Genomic DNA, 26477 nt, shown 5'->3' with positions numbered 1-26477 from the left:
GGGTGCGTGCCGAGCCGAGCCGGGCCGGGCCGGGCCGCACGTGGGCAGGTGGAGGCGAGGCGGGGGCCGGCGGGGCTGGGCGGCTCCTCCTCCCCCGGCGCCCGCCGGCGACTGGGCGCCGAGGCTGCGGCGCGGGGCGGCACGGAGCGGGGCGGAGCGGCGGGTGCTGCCTCCGGCGCGGCGGTGCGGGGCGCAGCGGCAGCCGGGGCCGGGAGGCGAAGCGGCCCGCGCTGGCGAGGGGCGGGCGGCGGCGGCGGCGGGACTGCGGGGCATCGGCGGGGGGCTGCGGGCGGGGTCCGCGGCCGGCAGCGGGTCTCTGCGCCTCAGCCGGTGGTTTTCGGCGGGTGCCGGTGGTGCGCTCTCCCGCCGCGGGGCTGCACAATGGCAGTCGTTCAGTAGGATGGATCCTGCCGTGGCTTTTGTTCTGCAGATCCACCCATCCTCCTAGCAGTCAAGTACCAGGCTATGGTTTTCTCTCTGGGGATCTTTCTTCCGCGTTTTGCCGGTGTCTCTGATGAGGTTTTGGCCTCGGCTGGGATTTCACTACCTTACTTTTCGTTTGGCTTCATGCTGAAAAAAAAAAAAAGGGAATTCTTTTTATTTTCTCTCCACGCTTTTGGTTATAATCCAGTGTTGATCTAGGGAGAAATTAACCATTCAGCCTGGCTGAAAAAAAAGCATCCGTTGAAAAGTCTCAAAGAAATATACCACGTGAGGAAAAAAAACTGGGAGAAGATCGGAATATAATAATTTTTTCTATGATAAAACTGGTGCCCCTCTTCAGGAGAACTGGTCTCAATATATTATTATGCAACCACAAGGATCTCTTCTTTCTCAGGGTGTATAAGCTGCTGGATTGCTTTTCGCCCAAATCAATGTGGTTTCTTTGGAACATTTTCAGCAAAGGATCGCATATGCTGCAGTGTCTTTGTGGCAAGAGTCTTAAGAAAAACAAGAACCAAACTGGTAAGCAATCCATTGCACTGCGTTGTTTTTCTTTTATGCTACCTTGTCTGTTGCTCGCCGAGGTAGATCTGCAATCCTGCTGAGGGGAGAAGGGGAAAATATAACGAGGCCAGCGCGGACATGCATGTGCATACGTGTATGAATAGGCAAGGAGCGTTTCGCATTAGCTTCAGTCACTGTCACCACGGAAAAGAAAAGAAAAAAATAATCAAAGTCGACCCTAGCCCAGCCTGCATCTCCTAGTTTCTGTGTGCTGTTTCCAAAGAGGAAACTTTTATATCCCTACCCTTTTTGAGGAAAAGATGGTAGAGCCCCACCGTCCCCGCTCCCGATGCGAGCCCCCCGTGCACACCCCCAGTCAGTTTTGGGAAGAGGAGCCCGGGTCTCCCGTGCTGGTGTGAGGCGGCCCTGCCTGCGGTGGGTGAGCGTGCCGGGGCTCAGGTCCTGCACAGCACTTTCTGATTAGCTTGCAATATGTGAACCCCCCAGACACAGACCCACCTACCCGCCTCACTCGGCTTTCTGAAGTCAAGTCCGACCCCGGCCCCCCGGCCTACGGGCTCTCCGTTAGCACTTGAGTGCCCGGGACTCTAGGCCAGGAAGGTGGAGGGGGCGTTAGGAAAAGGGACGGACACTTTCTTGGGGCTTGTGCCCAGACAGCAACCCAGGAAACTATGCCAAGCAGCAGCAGCACCGCCCGGGTGGCTGCGTCTCTCCTCCGCCTCTCCCTGCCGGGATGACCCCTCGGTGCACATGCCGGTGTCTCTGTCTGCGTCTCCATGTCTGCCTGGCAGCCAGCATCATGCGCTTCGGTTCTTAGCCCCGGCTCCGAGGGGGAAACTTGCAGTACATTACATAAGAAATGCAAATGCAGGTGCTGTGGGCCGCCCGGTCCCGGGGGGTCACGCTGCTGTTGCATCCCTCTCGCTCGGGGCGTCCGTGCGGCCAAGCCCGCGGCTGGGCGAGCAAGGTTGGCGAGGAGGAACACTCGACGGGCGGGGGAGCCGGGAGCTTTTCAGGGGAAATACCGGCCCTCCCGCCCCCCTCGCAGCGGGGTCTGGTCTTCCACCCCCTGCCGCCTTCCTCACTCCCCCCGGCCGGCAGGTTGCTGGCAAGCAGCTGCGTGCCTGGGGAGGCGAGAGCCGCGGAAGTCCGGGCTGCGAGGGGAGGGATGCGCTGTTGTGTGTGTGCCGGCTGCCCTGCAGTGGCAGCTCCCGAGCAGGAGGCTCCTGACGCTGGCACTGCAGTGTAGTAGATCATAGACTCTCGTTGCCTCTCTGACACCCCAACATCAACAAGCAGCAGCCCTGAAAGCCCGCACCCCTCTCTTCCCCGACAGCTGGGGTGCCGGCTCTTGCTTTGCCCAGCTCAGCGCCGATACAGAGTCGAGGTGGGCACCTCGGCGGATTTTTTTCTCTCCGCCCCCCCTCATTACAGTTTGCCTGCTCGTCTCGCTCCCTTTCCTCCCCGCTGCTGCCGCTGCAGCAAAGAGCAGCCACTTCTCAGCATACCAAAGAGGCCGAAATGCCCCGCCGGAGGCTGAGCTCAGCCTCCCGCAAAGTGCCGTTGCTTCACTCTCCCCTTGGCGCTGCAGCGAGCTGCCTCCCCTGGCCGGGGGCAACTTCCAAGCCATGTGCCTCCCCACCCGAGGGCGGAATGGGGCAGGCAGGGGCAGGGCAGCCCGCCACTCTCCCGCAGCTCCTGCGGACGGCTCCTTTCCCCCTGCATGCAGGGGTCGTGACCGCCTGCCCGGTCCGCTGCCGCCCGCCCCTCGGGGGGCCCGGCTCCAGCGCCGGGGTGCGCTGGGCGAGAGGCGATGCCCCGAAGGAACGGCTTGGGAGGGTGGCCATATCTAGACCTTTCAGTTTGCATACCGGGGGGATTGCGTGTGAGCTTATTAACACTCCCCTCTTCCTTCCCTCTTTCCTCCCCCTTCCCCAAAGGCCCGTGTCCTGTCCTTGCGGAGGGCAGGCTGATAAGGCAACAGTCCCCTGGAGCTGAGACATGTCCCTTGGGGTGCCAGGGCTTCGCAGCACACCACCCCCCCCGCCTCAGGGACTTTGCCCCACTTGTCTTCTCTGCACGGGGCGAGTGGGTTTTGATGGCAGGAGCGGTACTGCACCCCGCCACCACTGCCACTCTGCCTGCGGAGGGCTCAGCCAGCCCTCGGGGTGCCTGGGGTGGGGGGCGGAGGGACGCGGTGTGAGCAAGCGGGCTGGAAAAGCCCGAGGCTGGGCTGGAGGGTCGCTGCCCCCCGCTGCCGGGGGCGCCAGGGGCGCACAGGGAGTCGGAGAGCTGGGGAGGGGGATGAGGGGGTTGCCGTCCCCGCCGGCCAGGTCTGGTCTCGCTTTCCGCGGGCACAGTTTGTGCCGTGATCCCGACGGAGGAGCCGGGAGGCAGAGCCCAGCCGAGCCGCACGCCCCGTCCTGACTTCCCGTTCCCGCTAAACTGCGGCTGTCTCTCTGGGGAAGGCTAATCATCCCTTTGGCCGGATCAGCTGGTAGCTCGGCCACAGGGGCTGTTGCTCTGAGCACAGATCATCCAGACTGCGGTCGCTGGCGGCACAGCAGGGACCCGGTGCCGTGCTGCCCGGCCTGCCCCGGGGGTCCCCCTCTGCAAGGAGCTCCGCCGCGATACGGGGCTCCGCCAGCCCCGGCCCTTCCCCGGCCCCCTCTGTCCGCCAAACTTTTCAGGAGCTACGCTGGGCTTTTTGGTCTCCAAAGGCACCGCACGAGCGAGCAGCTGCCGCTGATCAAACCATGCAGAAAATCAAGCAGGTTGGGCTGCTAGCGCTGGCTGCAATTTCAGTTTATTGAAGTTATTTTCGGCCTGGTGCACTTTTTTTGTCTTTTTCAACAGCTGATCTTTTTCCAGAAATGGAACTGGGTGGCTCATTTCCAGATGTTCTCTGCTTCGTGTTCTCTCTCCAGCGCTGGCTGCAGCGATGCCCGACCTCCCGGGGCTCCCCTCTAACCCCCTGGGGCACCAGCAGCCCCCCCCCCGGGTTTACCGGCACCAATCTGAGCGAGGGGGAGGGAGGGGTGAGGTTTTCGGTGGGCTGTGTGCAAGTAGCTGTCAGGGTTGTATCGGGAGGCTTTGTTTTTTATTTGATAATCATTTTTTTTTATTGACCAAATTTGTTTCAAAACTGTTATCCCAGAAAGGTGCCGCCTTTGATTGCTGCAATTATTGTATCTCTTTACATTTCTTCACAAAGGAGAAAAACTGAGAATCAATAGTGTGGCTTGGCTTCCAACTGACCAGTTGTTGTTTTGGGGTGGGTTTTTTTGAGTTTTCCCGAGTTTAATAGTACAAAAATTAACGAAGCCCCACGTGTCTTTGGCATCCTGTCCTGCATGAAAGTATTTACGATGTGCTAGGTTCCCTGGACCTCACTTGCTTTTGTAATTGTTTCCATCTAGCTCTGTCATTCTGGCTTGTGGTAAACACAGAGAGGACTTCTTGAAGTGTGTGATGAGACACTTCTTCTCACAAAGAGTTAAAAATTGCTTGAGACCATAAGGCCCGGGCCAGGGCTTGTGGCTTCACCCCTTCCTTGAGGTCCTAAACTGGGTGTGATTAGTTTGGGCGTAGCTAGGTCATAGAGAGGATTTAGGTCTTGAGTGGGAAATGGGAAATGAGGGTATCTCTAGTCTTTTTTGAAGCAAAGTAATAGCGGTGTTTTGTTTTGTTTTTCAATTATTATTATTTTTTTTAACCAAATGACAGCTGTTAGGGTGCCCATGGGAGATGAGTTAGATGGCTGGAGTACTAGATGCCCCCATGGCAGGAACTGCTATCACATTTCACTCCTGGTGGCAGCCCAGCAGACAGAGGATGTATCAGGTTTCCTTTCCATTTACCTCCAAGGAGAGGCATCTCTCCAGCTCAGTCAGGGATGTTGACAGGAGCGCAGATGGAAATTGGCGTTACTATAAATACGTTGCTGATAGAGGAATTTGCTTTCTGGTAGTGACAATCATGAATCAATCTCAAACACAAAGTCTTTATGAAGAGAAGAGCATCTGGAACACAGGCTGTGGGGGAACTGGGATCTCTGCAAAGTCCCTCGTTCAACTCCTTTTCCATAAAATAGTCACACTGTTTTTGAATGGTCACTTATAATTTACAAAAAGTTCCTAAGTACAGCCCTGTGGGACTGGATCAGTTTGAAGCAGAAGCTTGGGTCCTGACCATAAAATACATCACATGTATCTTTATTTTAATTCTAAGTAAATTGGTCTCCCCACTGCCTTCCTTACTCATAGAAAGCAAAGCTCTCACCAAAAAACAGAGGGTATTTTGCCTCAGGGGGAGCTTCAGAATTGGGCCCTTGAGGTTTCTTTCAGGTAGCAGCTCTGACTGCCTAAATACCATCATCCCTGCACTGTTAATCAAGCCATGATGTGTTTCTCTCACTCAAATGTAAAAATACTTATTTACATGTACCTCACCTACTGAAGTTTTATCCTCTATGGAATAAATTTCTTGAATTTATACAAATTTAATTATTCTTGATCAAATTAAATTGCATATTCTGCTTGTTAAGGGGTGAAATTTATGCCTGCTCATGCATCTCCGTACTGTGATAAAATGCTTGCACCTAATTCAATGTCTGCTAATGATAGGCCATTTGTAAGTGAATTCAAATATACAAAGGATGACTTAGGGAAAATATGAAAAATGTATTTACACATGTCACTGATTTAAATATTTATGTGTATGCAGTTTCATTTCAGTGTGATGTTTACTTACCTGCTTTCATTATGTTAAGTATATAAATTTTGAGCTAAAATGCCAGTTGACTTGAAATTTAGAGAAGGAGTGATTTAGACATTCAGAATTTGTCCCTTTGCAAAGATCCAGCAAATGCCTATAAAAGTATAATCTGGAGGGGAAAGAACTGTTTGAAACTGGAAACCATGTTTTTCAAGAAGCCTTCATAAAACTAAAGAAAAAGGAAGCAGGGCATTCCACTGACTCTGAGCTGGTATTTTGCTGGTATTTTGGTGGGGTCACTACTAAGGTTTCTGTATAATTATGCAACATGTAGAATGAAACGCTGTGAGTCTAGAATACCAATAGCAAACTAAGCTGCTGAATATTTACAGTCAATTGTCAAATGTCTGTGTGAGCACGGAGTCCTGCTGGAGCAGGTTTCATTGAGTTGAGGATGACCTTATTACTTCAGGAGTAGTGATTTGCTTTTATACCTAATTCTGTTTTAGCTGGCTTTTGTGATTTTGGACACACTGTTCCCTGTGCCATGCTTTTCTGGTTGTTAAAAATTGCAGGCAATTTCTGAAGGTTGCACAGGTGTGCTGTCGGTCCTTCTGTTTGCTTTTCACGTTTCAGTGAGTGATAGCTTTTCAAAAACAAATTACTAGTCTACCAAACAAGTTCCTGAGTAACAAAACATTGAATGATCTTAAAATCTTGTGGTATCTGTTGTGAAAAAAATTTCTCTGGTGTAGCACAAGGCTTGATGTACAATTACTATACCTGAGAGCTACTGGCCACTGCAGAGAAAGAGTCTATGTTGTAGAAAAACAGTGTATTTGGAAATCAACTTCACAGGACTGGGGCCATGTTTAGTTCAGAAAGAGCCTGCATTTTGCACAGAGTGTTTCGACTGTCAGAACAAACGAAGCAACTGGAAAAAAATCTTTTTCTTGGAGGCAATGTGGTGAAGTGTTCAAAGAAGTATATTCCTCTTCAGACTGGCTGCTAGAAACATTATTGTGTTCTTGAAGTGCATCTTTAGAAGTATTGTGCCACTCAGAAGTACTGAAAATTGTAATTGCAAGGGGAACTGATGGTGGTTAGCACCATCATGGAGTGAACTTGCAGTGATCAAAATCTGTCTAAGGGGTGTATTATTTTTAATATACTCTGCAGCAAAGCTTAATAGCTTGTGAATAACTAACAAAGTTGTTACTCAAATCAGGAGCTCTCTGACTTTGAAGAGGGTCTTTTTGAGGGCAAAACCTCAAAAATTATTAAGTGAAAGGCTGGAAATGGTTAAAGGGAGCACTGATTTTGTGTGTCTGTTATCACAGTATGCTAGGAGCACTCACATTAAATAGCAGCAAGGAAAGGAAATAGTTGCTGATGAGACAGCATTGAGACATCAGAATAATAATATCAGTAGTAAAATGCAATGCGCAAGTCAGAATAGTAACAGCTTCTGCAGTAAAATTCAATACAGTAGTTTTGGTATCATACTGTGTTGAACATAAGCAAAATTGTAACAGTTACAGAGTTAGTATTGGATGGTTGTGTGGGTCAAATGACAATAACACTCAGTTGCTAGCAGAAATTGATGGTATAATTTTAATGTCTGTATTTTGTGTTTTCACTCTGACACCTGATCATTTTAACTGGAGACAGCATGAGGAATTGCACTGAACAAGTTTAACATTTGCACACTGAAGGTAGTATCTTGAAAATTACTTGGCTTAGTCATTTTGTGGCACTAAAATTAACCTGGTCCCATCAGACAGTAGAATCGAACCAAGGTTAAACATTTTAATTCCACTGGAATTGTTTTGGCTTTTGCTCCCAGGCAGTGATAGAAATAAGCTGTAATCCTCTATGAAAAATTTGTTTTAAGGAGATTCCAGAAAGGTCTGTATTTCACTGAGCTAATAGGGGAAAAGACTTCGCTGTTCTCTGAAAACTCATCATGTTGTCTGTGTTTTTTTGATGCAGCTTTGTAATTCGGAAAGATAAGAACATAGTGAGGATATAGAATGTGAGCCCCTTGCTCCTTGGCTCTTGAACATGTTCTGTGTCCCGCTCTGGGCATTAGGTGGTGTAAGAAAAATAAGACATGGGACAAATCTTGTTCTGATCCTTCTCCTAATCTATCCTCTCAGGTTTCATCTGTCACTAGACTGTTTTACATCAGAGCTTTTTATTCAGGCCACCACATGTAGTAGCTTCTGAAGGGGCTATATGCCTTACCTTGTCAAGCAGCATTTCTATTTTGGGCATCAAAAACTTTGTGTGGCAGTGAGCTCCACATAACTACGTGCTTTGTGGAAAGGCTGTGGAGGGGTTTGCACTTTCAGTGGGTACTCCTTCGTTCTTCCTCTGTTGAAAACCAGAGGCCAACACTGGTATTCTTGCTCCATGACTGTGATTAGTGTTTATGGGGAGTTTTCGGGATGAGTATCTCATCTCTAAGGTGAAGAGCACTTCCTACGTGGTACCTTCTCCTTCCTTGAACTGTCAGAAAATACTTAGCATTTCTATTGTCTCAGTCCCTGTGCAGTATAACTTGCCTTTGCTGAGGATGTAGGATGGCTCCGGCTTTGGAGACAAAGATGTGGCAGCAGCTGACACATCCCTTTGTAGGCTCTGCTTTCATCCAGCTAAAATGAGTTAATTCCTATGGATTTTCTAGGCCTATGGGATAAGGAAGTATCTTCTGCAAAGGGCATGTTTTCACAAAGTCCTTTCTCTTGAGGAAAGAAGCAGGATATTGCTCCCTTGAACAAGCTTTTAAAGAATTAAGCTCTAGTGTGACCGAAGACTGTAATTTTCTTCCAATGTTGAATGGCTTGAACAGGAGAGAGAGCTGCATATAAAAGCTAAGACTTCTGTTTACATACAAATCTCTTGGTTCTCACCAATGCTAGCAAAGGAAATATACAGGAATTTCATGGCCCTTTAATGAGGTTTGAGCTGAAAATGTTAATTTAAAGATAGCAAGTTTGCCAGACTTGTTTTTGTTTCAGTAAATGTATTTCTAAGCATGTCCTGGTACATTTAAATAAAATGCCCAGATTAAACAGTTCCCAGTTCACGCTTCTCATTATAGAAATTACAGAAGTGCATGATGGAGTATTACTATTGCCAAGTAGTTTCTATACAGATCACTCATTGCTAATATAGGTACAGTTATTAACATTGAATGAGAGGGAAAGGAACTACCAAGGCAAAATGTAGTGGAAAATATAGAAAAAGATGTGGAAAAATTACACAGTATGGATATGCTGAACAAGATCGGTTGAATTATTAGTACACCAGTATCTTATAAAATAGAGTATCCTATCAGAGATACCTGAATAAAGGTTAAATTAATGGTAATGCTTACTAATTCATAATGCTCATGAAAAAAACCCCACAGTTTTTATTTTCTTGTAACTAGAAATAGCAAGTCGATACCTAGGCTGCTAAGAGTCCCTGAGAAGCTGAACCTAAACATGATTTAGGCAGATTATCCCACTAGGAGATCAACCCAAGTTCTCAGATGTGAATTAACTTCAGGCCATGTAAACACCCAGGAGCAATTTTGTGGCTTGAACTCTCAGCTTTCACTAAAATCCATTTTTAAATGGCATTAACAAGTGGATTAAAAATTGTAAAGCCCTGTGCCCCCTGGAGATTTTCTCCTAGCCCCTTGCCAGTAAAAATCTTTTTAAAATGTTTGTCCCTATGTGAAGGAGACTTTCTGTCTTAAAAAATAGGGTTATACAGCCTTTCACTACTGACATTTGCTAGTCTCCTGGCTTAGATCTGTTTTATCCATGTGAATATGACCCTTCCTGAGCACTGTCGCCTCCATTATAGCCTCTCACGTCCCTTCCAGTTCTTTCAGCTGCTGTTTGTGCAGGTGTCTCACCTTTTTACTTTGGGTTAGGGTCTCTGAGGAAATTAGCCCTTATATTTCTTTCAGATACTTGTAAGTTCCCTCCACTGATGGACTACACTTTGTTTTATTGGGTGCGAGCTGTATGAATGGTTTCCCACTTTTTGCTCATGTGCAGTGGCAGACCAGTAGCAGAAGTACATAAATGTGGAGGCAGTAAAGCAACTGTGATTGATTAGGAAAAGACAGTAAAATCAGATTCAGAAGAACAAAGAAGAAGTGTTACCCATTTCAGTTGCTTCGAGGACTGTTTCAGGACATTACTTCCTTGAGTATAAAATGCTTTATGTGGGACTTGGCTGCTAAAGCAGGACTCCTGAGCTTTCAGGAAAGCTTTCTGGATGATATTGCTGAGCAATTCTTACTTGATCTGATAGGAAATGGGTTCCAGGTCCTGATTTTGTCTCCTCACATGGGTGCCACATACCTCCTTGAAGCTTGTGGCAGTGGTACTGCTGGAGAGTTCCCAGAGAATTGCAAAACCTGTGTAGATGCAGGACACGCTACATATATACATACCTTCTGCAGGGTACAGACAGAGCAAACTTGAGGTCTGGATCTTGTCCACCTTTGATTCACCTTGTTCACCCTTGATTGAGTTCACTTTTGGATAGTCTAGTTTTGAGATGTTATTGTATGAGAGAATTATAACATGCAACTTCAGTGCAACATGCTCTAGGGTTCCTGCTGACCAGGGGCATTTGTGGCAAAACCAGTAACTCTATGTGCTAGTGTTCCCTGTGTTCTGAAGTATTGAGCTCTGCCTACTCGCACAAGGTTTGAAACATCTCAAAGATGAATACTCTTCCCTTTGAGATTTGTAGCATGGACTCTTCTTCAGTGGAACAGGACAGCTGTAAGCAGTATGGGATTGTTTTACAGCAAATACGTCATTCTGTAGTGTTTGTATTGAAGGAAGCCTTATTTTGTTTTAGAACAGACTTTAAACCCTGATGATGTTTGTAGAGCTGTAAAAGTGTAAGTGGGAAAAAATGAAGCTGTTGTAGTATCCTAGGTAATACATATCTGGGTAAAATCAAAGAGTTTACTTGTGGTAGGTGGAACGTACGCCAAGGTAGTGGGAACGGAGTCGTGATTTTGTGTTCTGGCGTCTTTCCTCATTTCAGTACATCTTTGCTGTTTGTAAGAAATGATGTATCTGGGATATTACTGACATGAAGTGGAAATGAGTCCCGTGGGCTACAGAAGATATTCTGTCTTCATTGAAGATTTTCAGTGAGGATGTGTCTTAGAAGACATTGGCTTCCTTAGCGCTTCACCATCATGCATGTTGATTTTGACCATTGCCATGTGCGGCTGAGGAAAAAACAATGCAAGGGGTTCCTCAAGATACCTAAGTAAATAAGTTGCTCTCATTTAAAGAAAAAAAAATATCTTTAAGCACAATGGGAAAAAAATACTGAACCTAAGGATATGCAGGTGAATATCATGGTAGTTTAAGTGTTTGACTACTTCGTTTCATGGCCTTTTAGATGCTGGATGAGAATGGTCTTATCCCAGTTGTACCAGCTGCCATCAGGATGAAAGTGGAGGCAGCAGTTTAGGCGCTTATAACCAAAGCAGAAAGAAGCTGTAAGTTCTGCAGACTAGGGTAAAATCTTTTAATAAAATATCAGGAGGAACACCAGCATGCGAGTTCATTATGTTTGCTGAGGCCCATTTCCCTCAGCTTTCAGTGGCTGTCTGGAGTGACTGTGGTCTGAGCTGGCTGCCAAAAAGAATGCCTGCTAATAGGTTTAAGATGGAAAATGAGGAAACAATAAATACGAAGCTGTTGTAGTCATCTATCTAGGTTAAGAGTTTGGGGGTGCAACTTGATGAAGTTTGAACTAAAGTAAGTCACAGTGTGATGTTAGTACCTTAGGTGAGATTTTTTAAAGTGCTGTGTGGATGATACATGAATAGAGTGGGATGCTCTCTCTCCCACTTATTCTCAGAGGGAGATGAAAAACTAGAATGACAAAAGAAATAATAAAATAAATAATAAAGGGATAAAAGGAATCTGCAGTCATTTAGAGAGGTTAGTGATAGAGAATCCTACAGGCAAGCAGAATTTAGAAATTGTTTAAGCTAGTTATCAATTGAAGAGCAAATAGATCTGAAATTTAAGGACATCTTCATGGAAAACATCTATTTCTAGAAGTGTTTCTTTTCCCAAGGACATGTAAGAGAATTACATTTGAGAGTCTAGCTTCTCTCAATTTATTCCATTTATAGCTATCTTGCTAAAGGTGAGTTATCCTTGCAAATTTCACTTAGCTTGTATAAATGAAGGTGCTCCCACACTCTCATGAATCTACCAGCTGTCATTGCACAGCTCTGAAGGAGTGGCCTCCAGGGTGACCTTAGGCTGAGTGTCCAGTGCCTCCTGCCTGCGTGCCTGCTGTTGCCTGGACGGGCTGCAAGTCATCTGCATGACCATGCCTGGCAGCCGTTGCTGTTTTGGACCTGCATGGCCATGTGGAGTCCTGCGTCTGCTCCAGCTGTTTGGGCTAACACCTGCAGGCTCACCTGTAGGAATGATGGCACACGAGTCTGCTCGTGAGGGTGGCCCTCAAGCTCAACTGAAACAGTGTAGTTGCCACAGTAACTGCTGGTGAGAGGAAATGTATTATTCAACACCCCCCCCCATTATTTACAACACAACTTCTTCAATGCAATGTATGTGCATCTATGGATCTTAAGCTTTGTAAATCTTTGTATCAGACACCATGTTCTGGCTCGTATAAACTGTAGAGCTATTCAGCACTGGAAGCATTTAAATAGCTTTTGTCTCTCTCAGGAGGTTTCCAAGGCATTTCTGCACACTTGCAAGCATTAGGCACCTTGAAAGACGGTGGGATATGTTCAATATTAATTTGCCTTTTTCTTCTAGTAGCTTATTAAGTCCACTGTCAAATAGGCCAAGAATGTTAGGTGCCATCCAGTTCTAGTAAATCACCATAAATATGCATAAAGAAGCTTATACTGGAGATCTTAAAGTAACTTCAAAGGGAGAGCCAGTCTCTTCTTCTCATTAACAGATGACAAGTAAGAATTATGAGTAAGAACTGTCCACCTTCAGTTTGGCATTGATATACCTCCCCCACCTTAAACTCCTCCTGATTGTTCAGGAACCTAAGACTGAATTTATATTGCTTAATTAAAAAGGCCAGGGATTGATCCAAGTCCAAATAGCTCTGTCTGGCTCATGTCCACATTACTTGCAGTTACCACCTTCCCTAGCAGATTTGGCTTGGAGAGAGCTAGCTGATGTGGTCCAAAACTGCCTGGGACTTAAGAACAAACGTGAGTGACCGGGGATCTAGAACTTCTTTTATTTAGCAGCATGAGCACAGCCAAAGAGGATCAGAAGAACTCTTTCACTTTCACTAAGGAAAATGAGGGCAAGCTCTTCCTGTAGGGTGATTTACTGGTGCCCTCAGCCTCAGTGTGGGAACACACATGGAGAACACATCTCATACAGCCCCATCCCAGCTGGAGACAGGGGATATTACAGCTTCAGTAGAAGCTTCATCCTTTGAGAAAGGAGCACCTAGAAAGGGGTTTCCCATGGTTAATCCTGTGAAAAGCTGTTGGAAGAAAGAGACCAGAGTACCCCACTTGGGAGTAGGTCTGGCAAGTGAGCAGTGGAGACTTGAGTCTGCAAGGAATGAATCCTATTGAATTTCTGAGAAGGGCGAACCAGATAGGAAAGGGAGGCTCAGTCATGCTGGGGAAAGCAAGGGATTTCCCCTTTCTCCTCTCTCTGACAAAAGGAAGAGGCAGCTCCGGGATGAGCTGAAGGACAGGAGGTTTCCTCTGTCTCTAAATAAAACCTTTTTCTTCCACTTCACTGACTTGTACTTGCTTTCCTCCTCACTGACCTTAGTAGGAATCACCCCTTTGTGTGAACACGCGCAGCAGAACCGGTGAGCACTATCGGTCATCCCAGTAACCTGTTGTTTTACTGTACACACGTCTTCTGTTTTGATTAGCTACATGGACACTGACCTGAGCTACTGCTTGCATGTGCTTCTTGATCTTCCTTTAATTGAAGAGTGCCTGTCTCTCCCGACATGACCCCCAGCCCCTCTCTTCCCTTATATAATTGTGAGGTGTGCAAGTAAAGAAACATTTTTGCGGATTATTGATGCTCTAAATATTTTGGCAGGCTAAATCTGATCATGGCCTGTGAATTAAAAGGGTCTGGCTTACAGTCTGAGAGTATGCTTCAGTGTATTTGTGTGTAGTGGGCCTATATTAATGAAAATGAGAAATCATCATGCAGTTTGGGTTTGGTTTTTCATTTGGTTTTGTTTTTATTTTTTTTTAAATAGTTTTAGAGGATAATAAGGAGAGCATGCTCTCCATGGCCAGAGCATGGGACCGTTCTTGTGTTGGAAGTGACCTTTGCCCTCAGAGGAGAAGAAGGGAGAGGGGTTTCTTTGGCCTTGGCACACAACTTTGGCTTTTTAAAATTTAGCTACATTTAAATACTCAAATCCTTTCTTGCTAATCCACCACCCCTTAGTCTCTTTAAGGAGAGGCCCCTGTTTCTGCGGAAGACAGTAATTTTCTTGTACAGATTAAATGGTTCTGAGGTTAAGCTACTATTACTTAGATAACTCGTACAGCATCAGACTCAGTATGCTCCATCTTCTTGTCTGTTTTAACTTACAGTGACTAATTTGCAGAACAGTCATGTCTTCCCCAGTTTGCATCCAAGGGCATTAACATATAATGAAGCTAATCTAGGTGAACAGAAACCAAATAGAACAAGCAGCAAATGAACGGTTGAGACAGAACAACAATCTTCCCCCATGTAGACATGGTCCTCTGGGGATTTCCCTCCAAAGGGAATTGAGTTTTTTCTCTGAATCCCAAAGTTCTTGTTTATTTTTCATTGCTTTCAGTCTATTAGGTACAGGTGACTGTAGAAACCAGAACAAGCTGGAGGCTGCAGAAATAGATTTCAGCAGCCTCTATGTGTCTTCAATGAAGGAACTCAAAGCAAATTTATAAAATGAAAGGCTGAGTTAGCAGGAATTTCTAATCCTTTTGAAAAATACTTCTAAAAAATGGAATATCAGTGAATGCAAGTTCAAAACTGCCAATGTTGCAGTGTACAAATTAGTCAGCGGGTCACCTCGTAGTCATATGGCACTAATGTTTTCTCCTTGAGGGGGATATGCAACAACAGTATCCTAAATCCTTGATAGAGTATTGTCTTTTTAAAAATTGTTATTGTTTTCTTCATCCAGTATAGAATGATCCAGCCAGTGTAGAAGTATGTGGTGTCTGTTGATATTAACAGTACTTTTCAAAGAATTGCACTAAAAATGCTGAATCTGTTACGGTTAGATACAAAGTTTGCAGAGCTTCTGAAAAAGCAGGGGTGGAATGGCCAGTGTGTAACATGCTGCCTAGTGGACACTTCAACTATTTATGAAATAAATGTTCATCATGAAACAAAATGTAAAAATTCTGGCTTGAAGTTCAGTGCCGTTTGACTTAGAAGGGCAGTTAAGCCATAAAGCTCCACAACTCTAAGCCTGGTGGTGTTCGTGGTACCCCATGTGAGTGCCTAAGCCTGAGACAGTCAGATGGCCGAGGTAGTGGAGCAGTGTTGTCTGCGGAGTTTATAGGAACCAATTATATGCAATTTGTTTAAATTAGTGGTGAGCAGTTCTACATTAACAATTGTCTCAGTGCTAATAAGTAGGAGTGTCTGGAGTGTGGTACTTTGCGTGCTTAAGTCGTACCTGACTTTAAGAGCAGCCAGATCATTCCTCACACCCAAAGCTTTCATATCAAAAGGATGGAGCTTAAGCTTTATTGCTCAGATACTTTTACAAGTTCATTTTATACCAGTGTGCCTTTGCATTCATGTCTTTCTTCTGTTCATAACTGGACAAACTGTTACCACTCTGTTTTCCAGCTCACAAATTAGCCACTGCTCCTATATTTCAGTATTTTTATAGTTTTAATGAAGAGCTCCATCATTCAAAAGTTGTATCAATTCAGTAATACCAGGCTCAAGGCCCTGTCTGTGTCTTACCCAAGTAAAGCCGCTAACCTTTGATTATGTTACAAGGATTAGTAGCAAAAAGCAAGTACAAATTTGCTGTATTTAAGATGCATTATTCCTGCAAAGGATCCAGTTGTTTAATTTATCCTTCAGAAACGAAGAAGTTATTCCTGAGTATTTTTTCCCACTTTTTAAAATTTATTTTCCCTCTGCTCTTGGAAAATGGAATAAATATGTTGCAGATTGCCTTTCCTCCCTCTCTACATATTTGGACTTGTCATAGCTGTTATTGTACCTCAAGAGGCCTCGATAAGGACTGATTTTTCTGTATCCAGCCACTCACCATACCGCACGTTCTTATGGAGCTGCACACTGCACATTCTGTGCCATCTCATGAAGTCTCAGGCTGCAGCTTTGAAGAATTGTATGTACAAAGATGACAATTCCTACAGTTCACAGGCTCATGTCTAAACTGATATTTTTCATTTACATACTGTGTTATAAATGCAACAGAAAAATGTTGCCTACGTGCAAGTCTGAGGAGATACAATAACCTCAGAGATGCTGGGCCAAAGTTGTCACTCAGGTGAAACTGAATTGGCTTATAAGGATTTTCTCTATATAAATTAGCACTAAATGTTGTATTTTTTTTTTTTTTTTCTAAAAGACCCAGTTAAGAGTGGTCCAGTAGCTTCATGTAATAAATAATTAAGTTATAAAATACAGCCATATACTGGACCTTATTAATAGTGACAGCAAACAGATGTATATGAAGGATAGGGCAAAAAAGTTGAGGAAGCAAACTAAGGATTGTAGGATATTTTTATTGCCAAAACTGAGAAAAATGTTCACATCAATAAGCATAGTGAAAACAGAGTAAAAGTTAATTGTATTTAATTAGTTTATTACTATTTTAGCCTAACGTGATTTTACTTATATACATAGGAAAATACTTAAGTAGGAAATAAGGAAAGTATTTGTATCTTAACAATGTCTTTTAAAATACATTTTACTCTAGCTAACCTTGATCCTAAGTAAATTTCTTTGTTAACAGTCTTCATTGGTCTTTGCAAAAGTTCCAGAGATAAAAGGAAGGTGATGCTTCATTTGTCTTATAGGTGGTTTGTTCCCTCCTGTTAACTAAATAGGTCACAGTAGCTTTAGGAGTGAAGGCACTGAAGACTTGGTGATGTACATTTTCACTTTTAGAGCCAAGACTGGAAACCTGTCTTGCTTGAAATACCTTTTCAGGGACAAAAATGATTAAGAATAATATTATCATACAGTTAAAACAGAATTTTGGATGGTCACTGTTCTTCATCCCAAGACCCCACAGTACTTAATGCTTTCACTCCAAATTCAGCATCTTACTGGGCAGTGGCAAAGGATAGGATTTAATTGTTGAGTGCCTCTGCTTTATCTGCATAATATTGCCATGGGCATGAAAAAAAGCACTAAAATATGTGCTGTGCCAGATGCATCTTAAGAAAATCCCCATACAATAATGTGCACTCATTTAAATGGTGCTATTCATATGGTAAGGGTGAGATTATACTTAGTTCTGTACTTGGCATACTGAGGACAAGGCAGCACCTAGCTCTTTCTCTCTGATGAATGGGGAGGGCTTTTAGCATCTTTCGTCTCAGGAGTTGGGCTGTGACTCACATAGAGTTGCTAACCTACAATATTTTCATGAGTGGAAGCAATATTACCTGTTCTACTGCACTTAGAGCATCTGTTCAAAGCTGGGTGTAGTTGATATCCCGATGACTCAAACACAGCACATGGAATGCAGGCAGAAAGACTGGGATGTGTTTTCAGTTGTTTATGCTTGAGTGAGGGTGACTTCAGCAATCAACAAGGTGGGGGAATGAAGAACCACCTCCTGCTGTTGCACAACTGAGATCACTCAATTTTTCTAGTATTTATGATGTTTTGTTTGAAGGCCGGTTCCTTGGCTGTGGCTATGGTTGGAAGCTAATGCTTGGGCATATGAGGTAAATCAGCATCATCACTGCAGACATGCATTCCTTGACCAGCATTCTAGTTTCCTGGTTCAGGTTAGAAACACTGTTTGACATTGACCCCTGGGGCTCTGAGATGGCAGTGGGAGAACAAAGAGAAGTCATGCCCCAGTTCCTCTGACCGCAGCCTTCCCTCTGTGAACACATGAGAGAAAATTGCCCAGGAGTCATAAGCATTTATTTCTCTGATGTGGGGACAATGTTGACAGTTCTCCTATGTTTAAGCTACTGGATCTGCAGCAAGATACCAACAGCCTTGGAAGAAAAATTAGCCAATCCCCTCACCGTAGAACAGTGTCAGCTGATGAAAACTGAAAGGGTTTCTTACACATCAGTGATGCTGTGGAGATTTGCTTCTGTCACAACAGCACTTACCCCCTAGAAGGACTGCTGCATAATATAATACCTGAAACAAGTGCATTACCTTTTCTTTTGTGTGAATAGAACTAATGAAAAGTGCTCCAGAATATTTTGTGACTAGTGATTTTAAGGAGAAAGGACTAAAAGTTTTTGGGTGGTTTCATTGATAATGCCAAGCAGGAGGGTTTTTTTGGTGGTGGTTTTGTTTGTTTGTTTTGGGAGGGGAGGCCATGAAAGATTGCAAAGCATAATTAGTGCTGTGAAAACTATCACATGCATGGTAGTTTGTTGGCTTTTTTTTCTTTAAAATCAGGTCCATTTAAATCCATTTGTTCAGTAGTGTGCTGAAGGCTCCGAGAGAACAGGGTGTAACTAGGAGCTCTGTAATCCTTTGCTTTCTATACAGTAGATAGAAATTACAGTTTGCAACATACAAGGGTTTTTTCAGATGCACTATAGAAAATATAGCCAATAAAAATTAATTGCTTTAAAGTAGTTGGATCCATCCATGATCATAAATTATTCTGCAGATGTTAATTAGGACTTCAGAAATTTCTATAAGCTAAGGGAGTCTTACTAACCTCTATTCAGAGACAGGGAAATAAGGAACAGAAAAGCATAATGACCTAATACTTCTGTATCATGCTCTTTCTAAGAACACAACTTTATTTTTCAATACCTTAACTATAAACCCATTATTTGCTCACTAGCATTCATACCCTGGCATCCACATATCTGAAAAAATGTAAATAGTTCCCTGAAATGTGAAGCAGTTAAACCTGGTGCATGCAATCACAGCATTTGTTTTCAACTTGTTTTAGTTGCTGCTTGTCAATATTTGTCAATACCTTATTAAAAGCAAACAAAGAAATTAAAATTCATTAAAAGGAGCTGCAAAATCAGGTGTTCAAACGATAGTTCTAAATGACTTCAGAAAGCTGTATTGCTTTGGCTACATCAGTAGGATTAAATCCCCCAATTGTAGGCCATTGTACCAGGAAGGAATGAGAAGCCCGGGTATCTCAAAGCAATGTCTGGTTGGCAAAGCAGTTAACTTTCTTCTCAACTGATCTCCATTATATGTATTAAGTAGGATAGATTTGGGCTTTAATTACTTGATTGCCTATTGGTTTTTATTCTTTGTCTTCACTGCCTGAGCACTGGAGGAGTAACTTCCCAGACAGCTTGAGAGAGGTGTTAGGAGCAATCAGAAAGAAAATACTCTCTGCCCGCTGATCAAAATCCTGTACTGAAGCATGCACAGAACAACCAGAGACTTTAGCTGCTAAATTCAAGTAAGTCTATTCTAAAAACACAGTGTGAGCTTTTCTGTGGTGCTTTTACAGACATCTACTCTACTTCATGGGTGCACTAGACCTTTTCAGAAGAATGACTGAGGGTTTGGGTTTTTTTTTAAATGTGGGCAAGACGTTTCCAGACAGCTCAGGCTGACACTAATAAGTCTCAGGAGAACTTATTATCTCAGGTGTGATTAGAAACCAAGCTGTTTATGTGTACTTGTGCTGCATCATGCCCAAGTGATTAAGCTTCTTCTAACATGGTGTGCTGAAGAGTGCAATGCAGAGATGTCCGAGTGGCTCCAAGCAGAGCTGTCTAGACCTGTCTGAAACAGGTGTTCATCTGGAGCTAAAAACCTCTGATGGATGCAAACTGATTCCAGGTACCTCATGCCATCTTGTTACTGGTGTGAGCCTAACAGAGGAGAGAAGGTGTCCCCTCTCTGTACAGGACATAGTAGAGGTAGGTGCCAGTTCCTTACCAGGAGTTCAGTTTCAGGGCTTTCAGGGCTGAGGACTTCCACCTGGTTAACCACAAAAACTCTGTGGGCTTTGACAAGATAAATGGCTGCAGCTGCTTTTAGAGTTCACAGCTATTGTATGTGAGCTATAAAAGTATGCAGGATTGATAGTTTATTTGTTCCCAGGTTTTCTTCTTTTATTATTGTTTCCTGCTTTCTCATTTATGTCAATATTACCAGACACTGACTTAAGTAGTTTCTCTGTGTCTAAACTTTATGCTCTATTTTATGAACTAGAGCATAAAGTTTCTCCACTAAGAAAATCAGCTATGGTGACCACATTGTTTAAAGCTATAAGAGGATAATGAAAAAATCAAAGGTGGTATTTCACCACAGAAGTGGATGCATTTTATTTATGACATTGGGAGTGGTTTATTACTTTAGGCTTTCTAAGCGACTAATAGGAAGTCTTTATGGAAGTGTGCTTTTGTCAAATGGATCTAAGTACCTATGTATTAAAGTACTGAAGCAAAATCGGTGAAGCCACTGCAACATTTTCCTCTGTGCACACTGTCTGAGTAGGAGCCTAGGTTTTGTATTGTGGTTCTTTTCACAAAGTGTTACGCAAACGCACCAGGACATTTTATGGAAGTATTGAAATGAAGTCTAAAAAATTTGTAGACATTGTTTTAAAATACTGTTTTGCTCAGATATTCACAATGACCAAAATACAGCATTCAGAATGCTGCCTGAAGTGTTGTGAAGAACACTTAAACAATTTGATACAGCTTTTCTGATAGTATTATTTGGCAGTTTACATAATGCATATTTACAGAGTAAAGAGTGTATACCTTTGGAACCATGAGAGAAGGGAAAGGTGATGTTTTCATTTCAGCTCATGCACACGGATGTACTTATTGTTTTGCATTTATTGCGGACTTTCAGTTTTTGTTTGTCTGACATGTAATATGAGTGTTCATACCAATTTGCTTATTTTTCTTGGCATGCAACTATAACCTTTCTGGACATGAGACAGAGAGCCTGTTCATTGAGCTGTGGGTGCCAGGAAGGCACTGAGGAAGGTGGGATGACAGTGGGATGAAGACAAGTGGTTGTGTCTTGCTGTAAGCTTCTGGTTTTTGTGAGGACCCAGTGTTGGCTCAAGATGGGATTACTCCTGCTTGAACAGGAAGAAAGTTTTGAGGCAGCTTTGAGATGGGGGTACGTTTGAAGGGGATTGTCACATGCAGTAGCCTCACAGATAAAGAGGCAAGTAATAAGACTGGGTCCTTCCTCTTGGGATGAAGCTGTTTGTTCTTCCTTAATTTGACTTCCCAAATATGCTGGGGAGATAGGATGGGTTGGGGTGGTCCCATGTGACATGATGAGCAGTGATAAGGCTGACAGCTGCCTTCCCAGGCAGCTCTGCTGGACGCAAGAGGCTAAGCTGCAAGCTAAGACTGCCAGATGACTGCTTGGCAGCCCTGGCCACAGCCTGAAACGCAGCATTTCTCATCTGAGCCTTCACAAGCAAAGGTAGCATCTGAGGACAAAATTATTCTGCAGGGTCAAAAAATGTAACCCCAACTCCTGAATATTCCTGCAGCACCCTGGTTTCCAGTCTTACAAAATACATCCTGGTCAGCCTGGCAAGCTGATGGAAATCTTATGTATTCCTGGTGCGCTACAACTTTTAGAGTAAAGCCTGGATGACAACTACATTTTTGACCTTCTGACACTGAATGCTTAGGTGACCCAGAGCAGGTCTCCCATCAGCACCTAGGTCTATAACATCCTGGCTCCTTTCCTGTGCAGCGATCTCAGTAGTTTGAACTCTCAGGCTAAGGCCGTGTAGGAGATATATAAAACTGCTCCTGAGAATAAGCTTTGAGTAGCCAGTTTGAAGCCTTCTCTTCTAGATACCTTCTGGATGAGGGAGTGGAAGAAGAAGAATAACTGTAGGAAAGTGTCCTATTTCATTTTCTGGTTGCTTACATAAAGATGAAACTATCAAATTTCTTTTTCCTTCCTATTAGTGTTTTTCTCTTCTTGTTCATAACTCCCAAGCAATGCAAAAAAAAAAAAAAAAGTTACAGCTTCAAAGGAAAATTGGATTATACTCACTTGGAGGGAGGAAAGGAAGAAGAAACAGGGTTTATATTTTGTCAGAATTCAATCCAGCATTTCAAAAAATTAAAACGAATAATTTTGCAGTATTTTGTAAGACTCTGTATTCTAAAGATGCAGCTATTCAGATATGTATGCAAATTTAACACAAGTTGCCAACTCTCATGGTTTGTTTTTGGTTTTGGTTTTTTTGTGTGTGTGCTACAATTATGCGGCGTAAAAATTGGCCTCTTGTGGGAAGTTGCTGACAGCTCAGCAGTTCTGCTTCAGTGCTGGCTGCAGAGGGTGGGATGGCTGCCAGAGCAGGAGTGTGGAAGATGGCTTTGGACCAGGGTGCAGGATGCTTCCAGCTGAGGCAGCTGTTGCACAGCCTGCACCTGTATCTGTTGTCCTGGGATTGGCAACCTGTGGGGCAACCAAGAAGCCTGCTGCATCTCCTTACCCACCCCCTCCCTTTACTTGGAGTGAAGTGGGAGACAGAGAGGCAAAGGGGAATGTGTAGTACGTGTCCAGAATCTGCATTTTCCCCCATCTTACCTCCATTTGCATGTAATCAGATCCTAGGTGAGAAAAGGTGACATGAGGAAAGGGGCAAGAGCTGCTTGAATATAATATCTGCATCATAGGAGGTAAGAGAGCTGATCACCTGGTCCTTGAATTGGTTATACTGTTAACCCAGCACTGCCAAGTCCACCGCTAAGCCATGTCCCTAAGCATCACATCTACAAGTCTTTTAAATATCTCCATGAGTATTTAAACAAATGGGAATCTGAGCAGGAGCAGTGCCCAATGCTAGATGTCATGAAAGAAGACAGTTGGGGGCTTGTCCATGGCAGTGGAGGGACATGGGGAGCAGAACACAGAGGAAGGAGCCAGGGGCTTCTGCTTTTTCACAGAAGCAGAAATATGGAGTCTCTGTAGAAGGTTTTCCTAAAACACTCCAAAACAAAAAGATATTACCCCTTCCAAAGAACAGCTAAAGCCAAGACAAAACTGCTCTATCCAGAATGGTGGCTGTGTTTGGTTTTGCTTGTGGGTTATAATCTTGTGAGTTTGGCAATACTATGTGTGGGTGTGTATATATACACACATACAACCCCCCATATAATTTGAGGAAATTTGCAAATGGAAAGAAAATAGGAGGCAATAGAGTACTTTAGAGTATTTCTCCATTATTGTGATTTTTAAGTGCTGAAGAGGTAACTATGCCTTTATTATATGCCTTATATACTTGGATTTTTGACAAATACCTAATTACTCTTTCTAGATATTAGTCTATTATGTTAACAATCCTATGTACAAGTGTGTTGCATTTAGAAGACACATATGGTATTTTCTTTTATATTCTTGCATGTGCTCTGGTTTATTTCAAGACAGCAGTAAATCTTAGGTGGTGTTATTACCTGTAGTGAGTTCTGGTGAACGATGTCCAAGCCAACAAAGGAAAACACATTTGTACAGAGGTTTTGTACAGAGGTTTGTCCATTCATTACATTACATTACATTTGGTTTGTGCCAAATGGTGGCTGGGAAACATGCCTTCACAGACTTGTCTCATGGCAGGCTCTCGCTTGGTGCAGTGGTCAGATTGGAAATTTCAAACCATGGTAGACAGCCAGTAGGAGCCAGCTGAAATGAAGAAAAGTCATCATTTTTAACAGCCTGCCAATACGTGGGAGTGAGAGCTAGGTGGTAAAAAAAAACTGGAGAAATGTTAGGCTGACTTCTTTACTGCTGTGCATGGTGGGAGGTCTCCTGTATTTAGGCAAAGCATAAATACTAAATCTGATCTGCCTGCTTGTTGCACTCCCATTTTGCATGGTTGTGAACTACACAAGTTACCGGATGAGGGCTGGCGGCTGTACCAGTGGATGGGGTGCAGGTGTGCCGCATGGACCCAAAGCAGATCGACTTCCTTGTCTTCTGGCACTATCGTCATCAGCCTGACACTGTTCCCCCACGTCCGGGGATGAAGTCTGTGAGTGTAGTACGGTGTCTGTAGCACCCTGCTCCACCTTCTGTCTCAGAGCACCCTTTACGCCCAACCTGGAGCTGCTACGCCTCCTGAGCCTCTACCTAATAGAGAACATCCCATTATATTCCCTTTTTGGGCATTGCAGAAGAGAGTTCCCTCATGTTGTAACTGAAATGGTGAGATTTGTTGCTCCAGCTATAATTCCTGAAGTGTGAATGTTTTTCAGTACTAATTTTAACGTAAAGACCAAAAACTTGAAGACTATTTTTAACTTGATTCTCTGTGCTGGGAAACTAAAGCTGGGATACAGTGAAAGGACGTTATAAATGTGCCTGTTCCAACTCCTCTCTTTCTATTTTGATCACATAATGAGTATTCAACCTGAATAATTCCTATTATAAGGGAATGTTGACTTTTTAGCAAGATATAATTGAAATGAAAGAGAGATGGCAAACTAACTTTGTGGTAGGTGTGTGGTTATAATATGGCTTGAAAGAGAAGATGGTCCAGAAAGCCATGTCTGATACTTCAGGCTCTTTACATATTTTAAAAAGGCCTTTGAGGGCAGACATCATATCAAAGCTGATGAATACCAAATGGATCACTTATGTATTAGCTATGAAATGATTAATGATTGACACAAACATAAGAGAAGCAGAATTATCTTGATTTCATGGCAAAAACACCATACTTTTCCTCTTTAAAAATTTATAGTCAGATTTCAAGTATATTGCTTCTTGGATTTGTGCTCAAAGTAGGAATAGAGTTGGGTGAAGCTTCATCATTCTGATTTCCCCCTGTAGGTAGCTTGACTCTTCAGGAGAACATAGTTATTCACAGGAGCAGTTAGAAAAACAGATTTTGGGTTGGGTGTTGTTTTCTTTTTTTAATTATTGTTGGAGAATATTAATTACAAGTAAATATGGGGTTCAGGCTCATGACTGAACATGCTGCAGATCAGATGGGTTATGCTTGGGTAGTCAGAAAGACACATTTGGCTTGAGACCTGTCAAAATAACTTTAATTTTGAATTATCAGTGTCCAACTTAGGACACATTATTGCGATGACCAGCTCATTAAAAGTCTGTAGGAGAAGAGGCACATGCACTAAAAAAGAATTTTGAACAATGAATGCATTTATGGAAAACATGTTCTGTTCCTAAGCAATTCTTGTTGAGTAAAAAGTGCTAAATTTAACTTAATTGCTAGCTATTATTTTTTCTCATTGTTTCATGTGGTAAACACATTGAAAATGACCCAATTTTGTGAATTGGGGATTGAGTGACAAGAAAGTGAAATACCAAGGATTTATTTCATTGTGTATTGAGAAATGCCTTCTAATACACTATATAAAAAATGAGTCCAAAATATCTTGGTAAACCTTCTCTTGTTATACGAAGAGCCTCTAACATAGTGTAAGGGCATGAGGTCAGATGGAGCTGTGCAGTTGGGACATGAAACCAGCAGTGAGAGTGTGAATCTTGCTCTGAGTTTGTGCCAAGACACAAATTTGATCCAGTTCTAGCTGGGCAGTCAATTATAAGGGCTTAGGAAACAAAGGGAGTAAGGTGGTATAGGAGGTATCTTGCTCTCCTGCCGTGCTCACTTGGCCACAGAAACTGGTATGTCTTAACTAGATTACACTAGATTACTAGATTACTAGAATCACAGAATAGCTAGGGTTGGAAGGGACCTTGAAGATCATCTAGTTCCAACCCCCCTGCATGGGCAGGGACATCTCCCACTAGATCAGGTTACTCAAGGCCCCATCCAGCCTGGCCTTGAACAACTCCAGGGAGGGGGCATCCACAACCTCCCCAGGCAACCTGTTCCAGCATCTCACCACCCTCACAGGAAAGAACTTTTTCCTGATGTCCAACTTGAATCTCCCCTCTTTAAGCTTCTCTAAGCTTCTTGAAGCTTATACTGGTATGGTAAAAAACAATCAGTCTGCATTTAGGTGCTGAATACATCTCTAACTGCTTTACTAGGTCTTTGGGCTGTGGACATGGGCACGTGTGGCCTGGCATGTACAAGATACAAAAAAAAGCTGTAGTGTTGCATACAACATCTTATCTAATTTCCTGTATTCTTGCCATAGGCTAATGATATTTATCAGTTATTGTACCTGAGCAAATCAAAGGATTTGTGGAGTAAGGAAAAGTGAATGACCCCAACCTTATCTTCCACTTTTCTTATATATGGAAATAGTTTTCTTTTTCATTGTGGCTGCTTTCAGAAATGCATTAATATTTAGTGTAACGTAGTAATACCAAAATACAGTGATAATATAATTAATATAGCCTTAGATAATATACAAGATCATACTAACCATTTCATCCCATTCCTAAGATGAGGATTGCATATTGTGAATCTAACAGTTCTGGCTTTTTAGAAAGATGTATATGGCTGTTAGAGAAGATTCAAAGAAATGCAACTTGCATCAAAGTGGAAGATGATCCTCATCTCTGGTGTCAATGCATTTTACTGAGGAAAACTCAACTGTAGAAAGTTCCATTCTGCCAGATGGGTGAAATTATTTGCCAAATCCTTACTGCTTTTGAACTATTAGATATCCG

At 43.5% G+C, this 26477-nt stretch overlaps 1 protein-coding gene across 2 annotated transcripts in view; it reads left to right on the top strand.

Moving 5' to 3' along the window:
- Positions 1–385: 385 nt before the first annotated feature.
- Positions 386–26477, top strand: part of FGF14 (fibroblast growth factor 14) — a 405181-nt gene continuing 379089 nt past the window's right edge. For both annotated transcript variants that reach the window (XM_051632114.1, XM_051632095.1), the window contains exon 1: positions 386–966. In XM_051632114.1, coding sequence (XP_051488074.1) covers positions 759–966 — 208 coding nt within the window. In that variant the 5' untranslated portion in view covers positions 386–758. The remainder of the gene's footprint in view (positions 967–26477) is intronic.

This window comes from Apus apus, chromosome 1 (assembly GCF_020740795.1).
Source record: "Apus apus isolate bApuApu2 chromosome 1, bApuApu2.pri.cur, whole genome shotgun sequence".
Taxonomy (NCBI): Eukaryota; Metazoa; Chordata; class Aves; order Apodiformes; family Apodidae; genus Apus; species Apus apus.
Note: the sequence above shows the minus strand (reverse complement) of the source record. Positions and strands in the feature narration are given on the sequence as shown.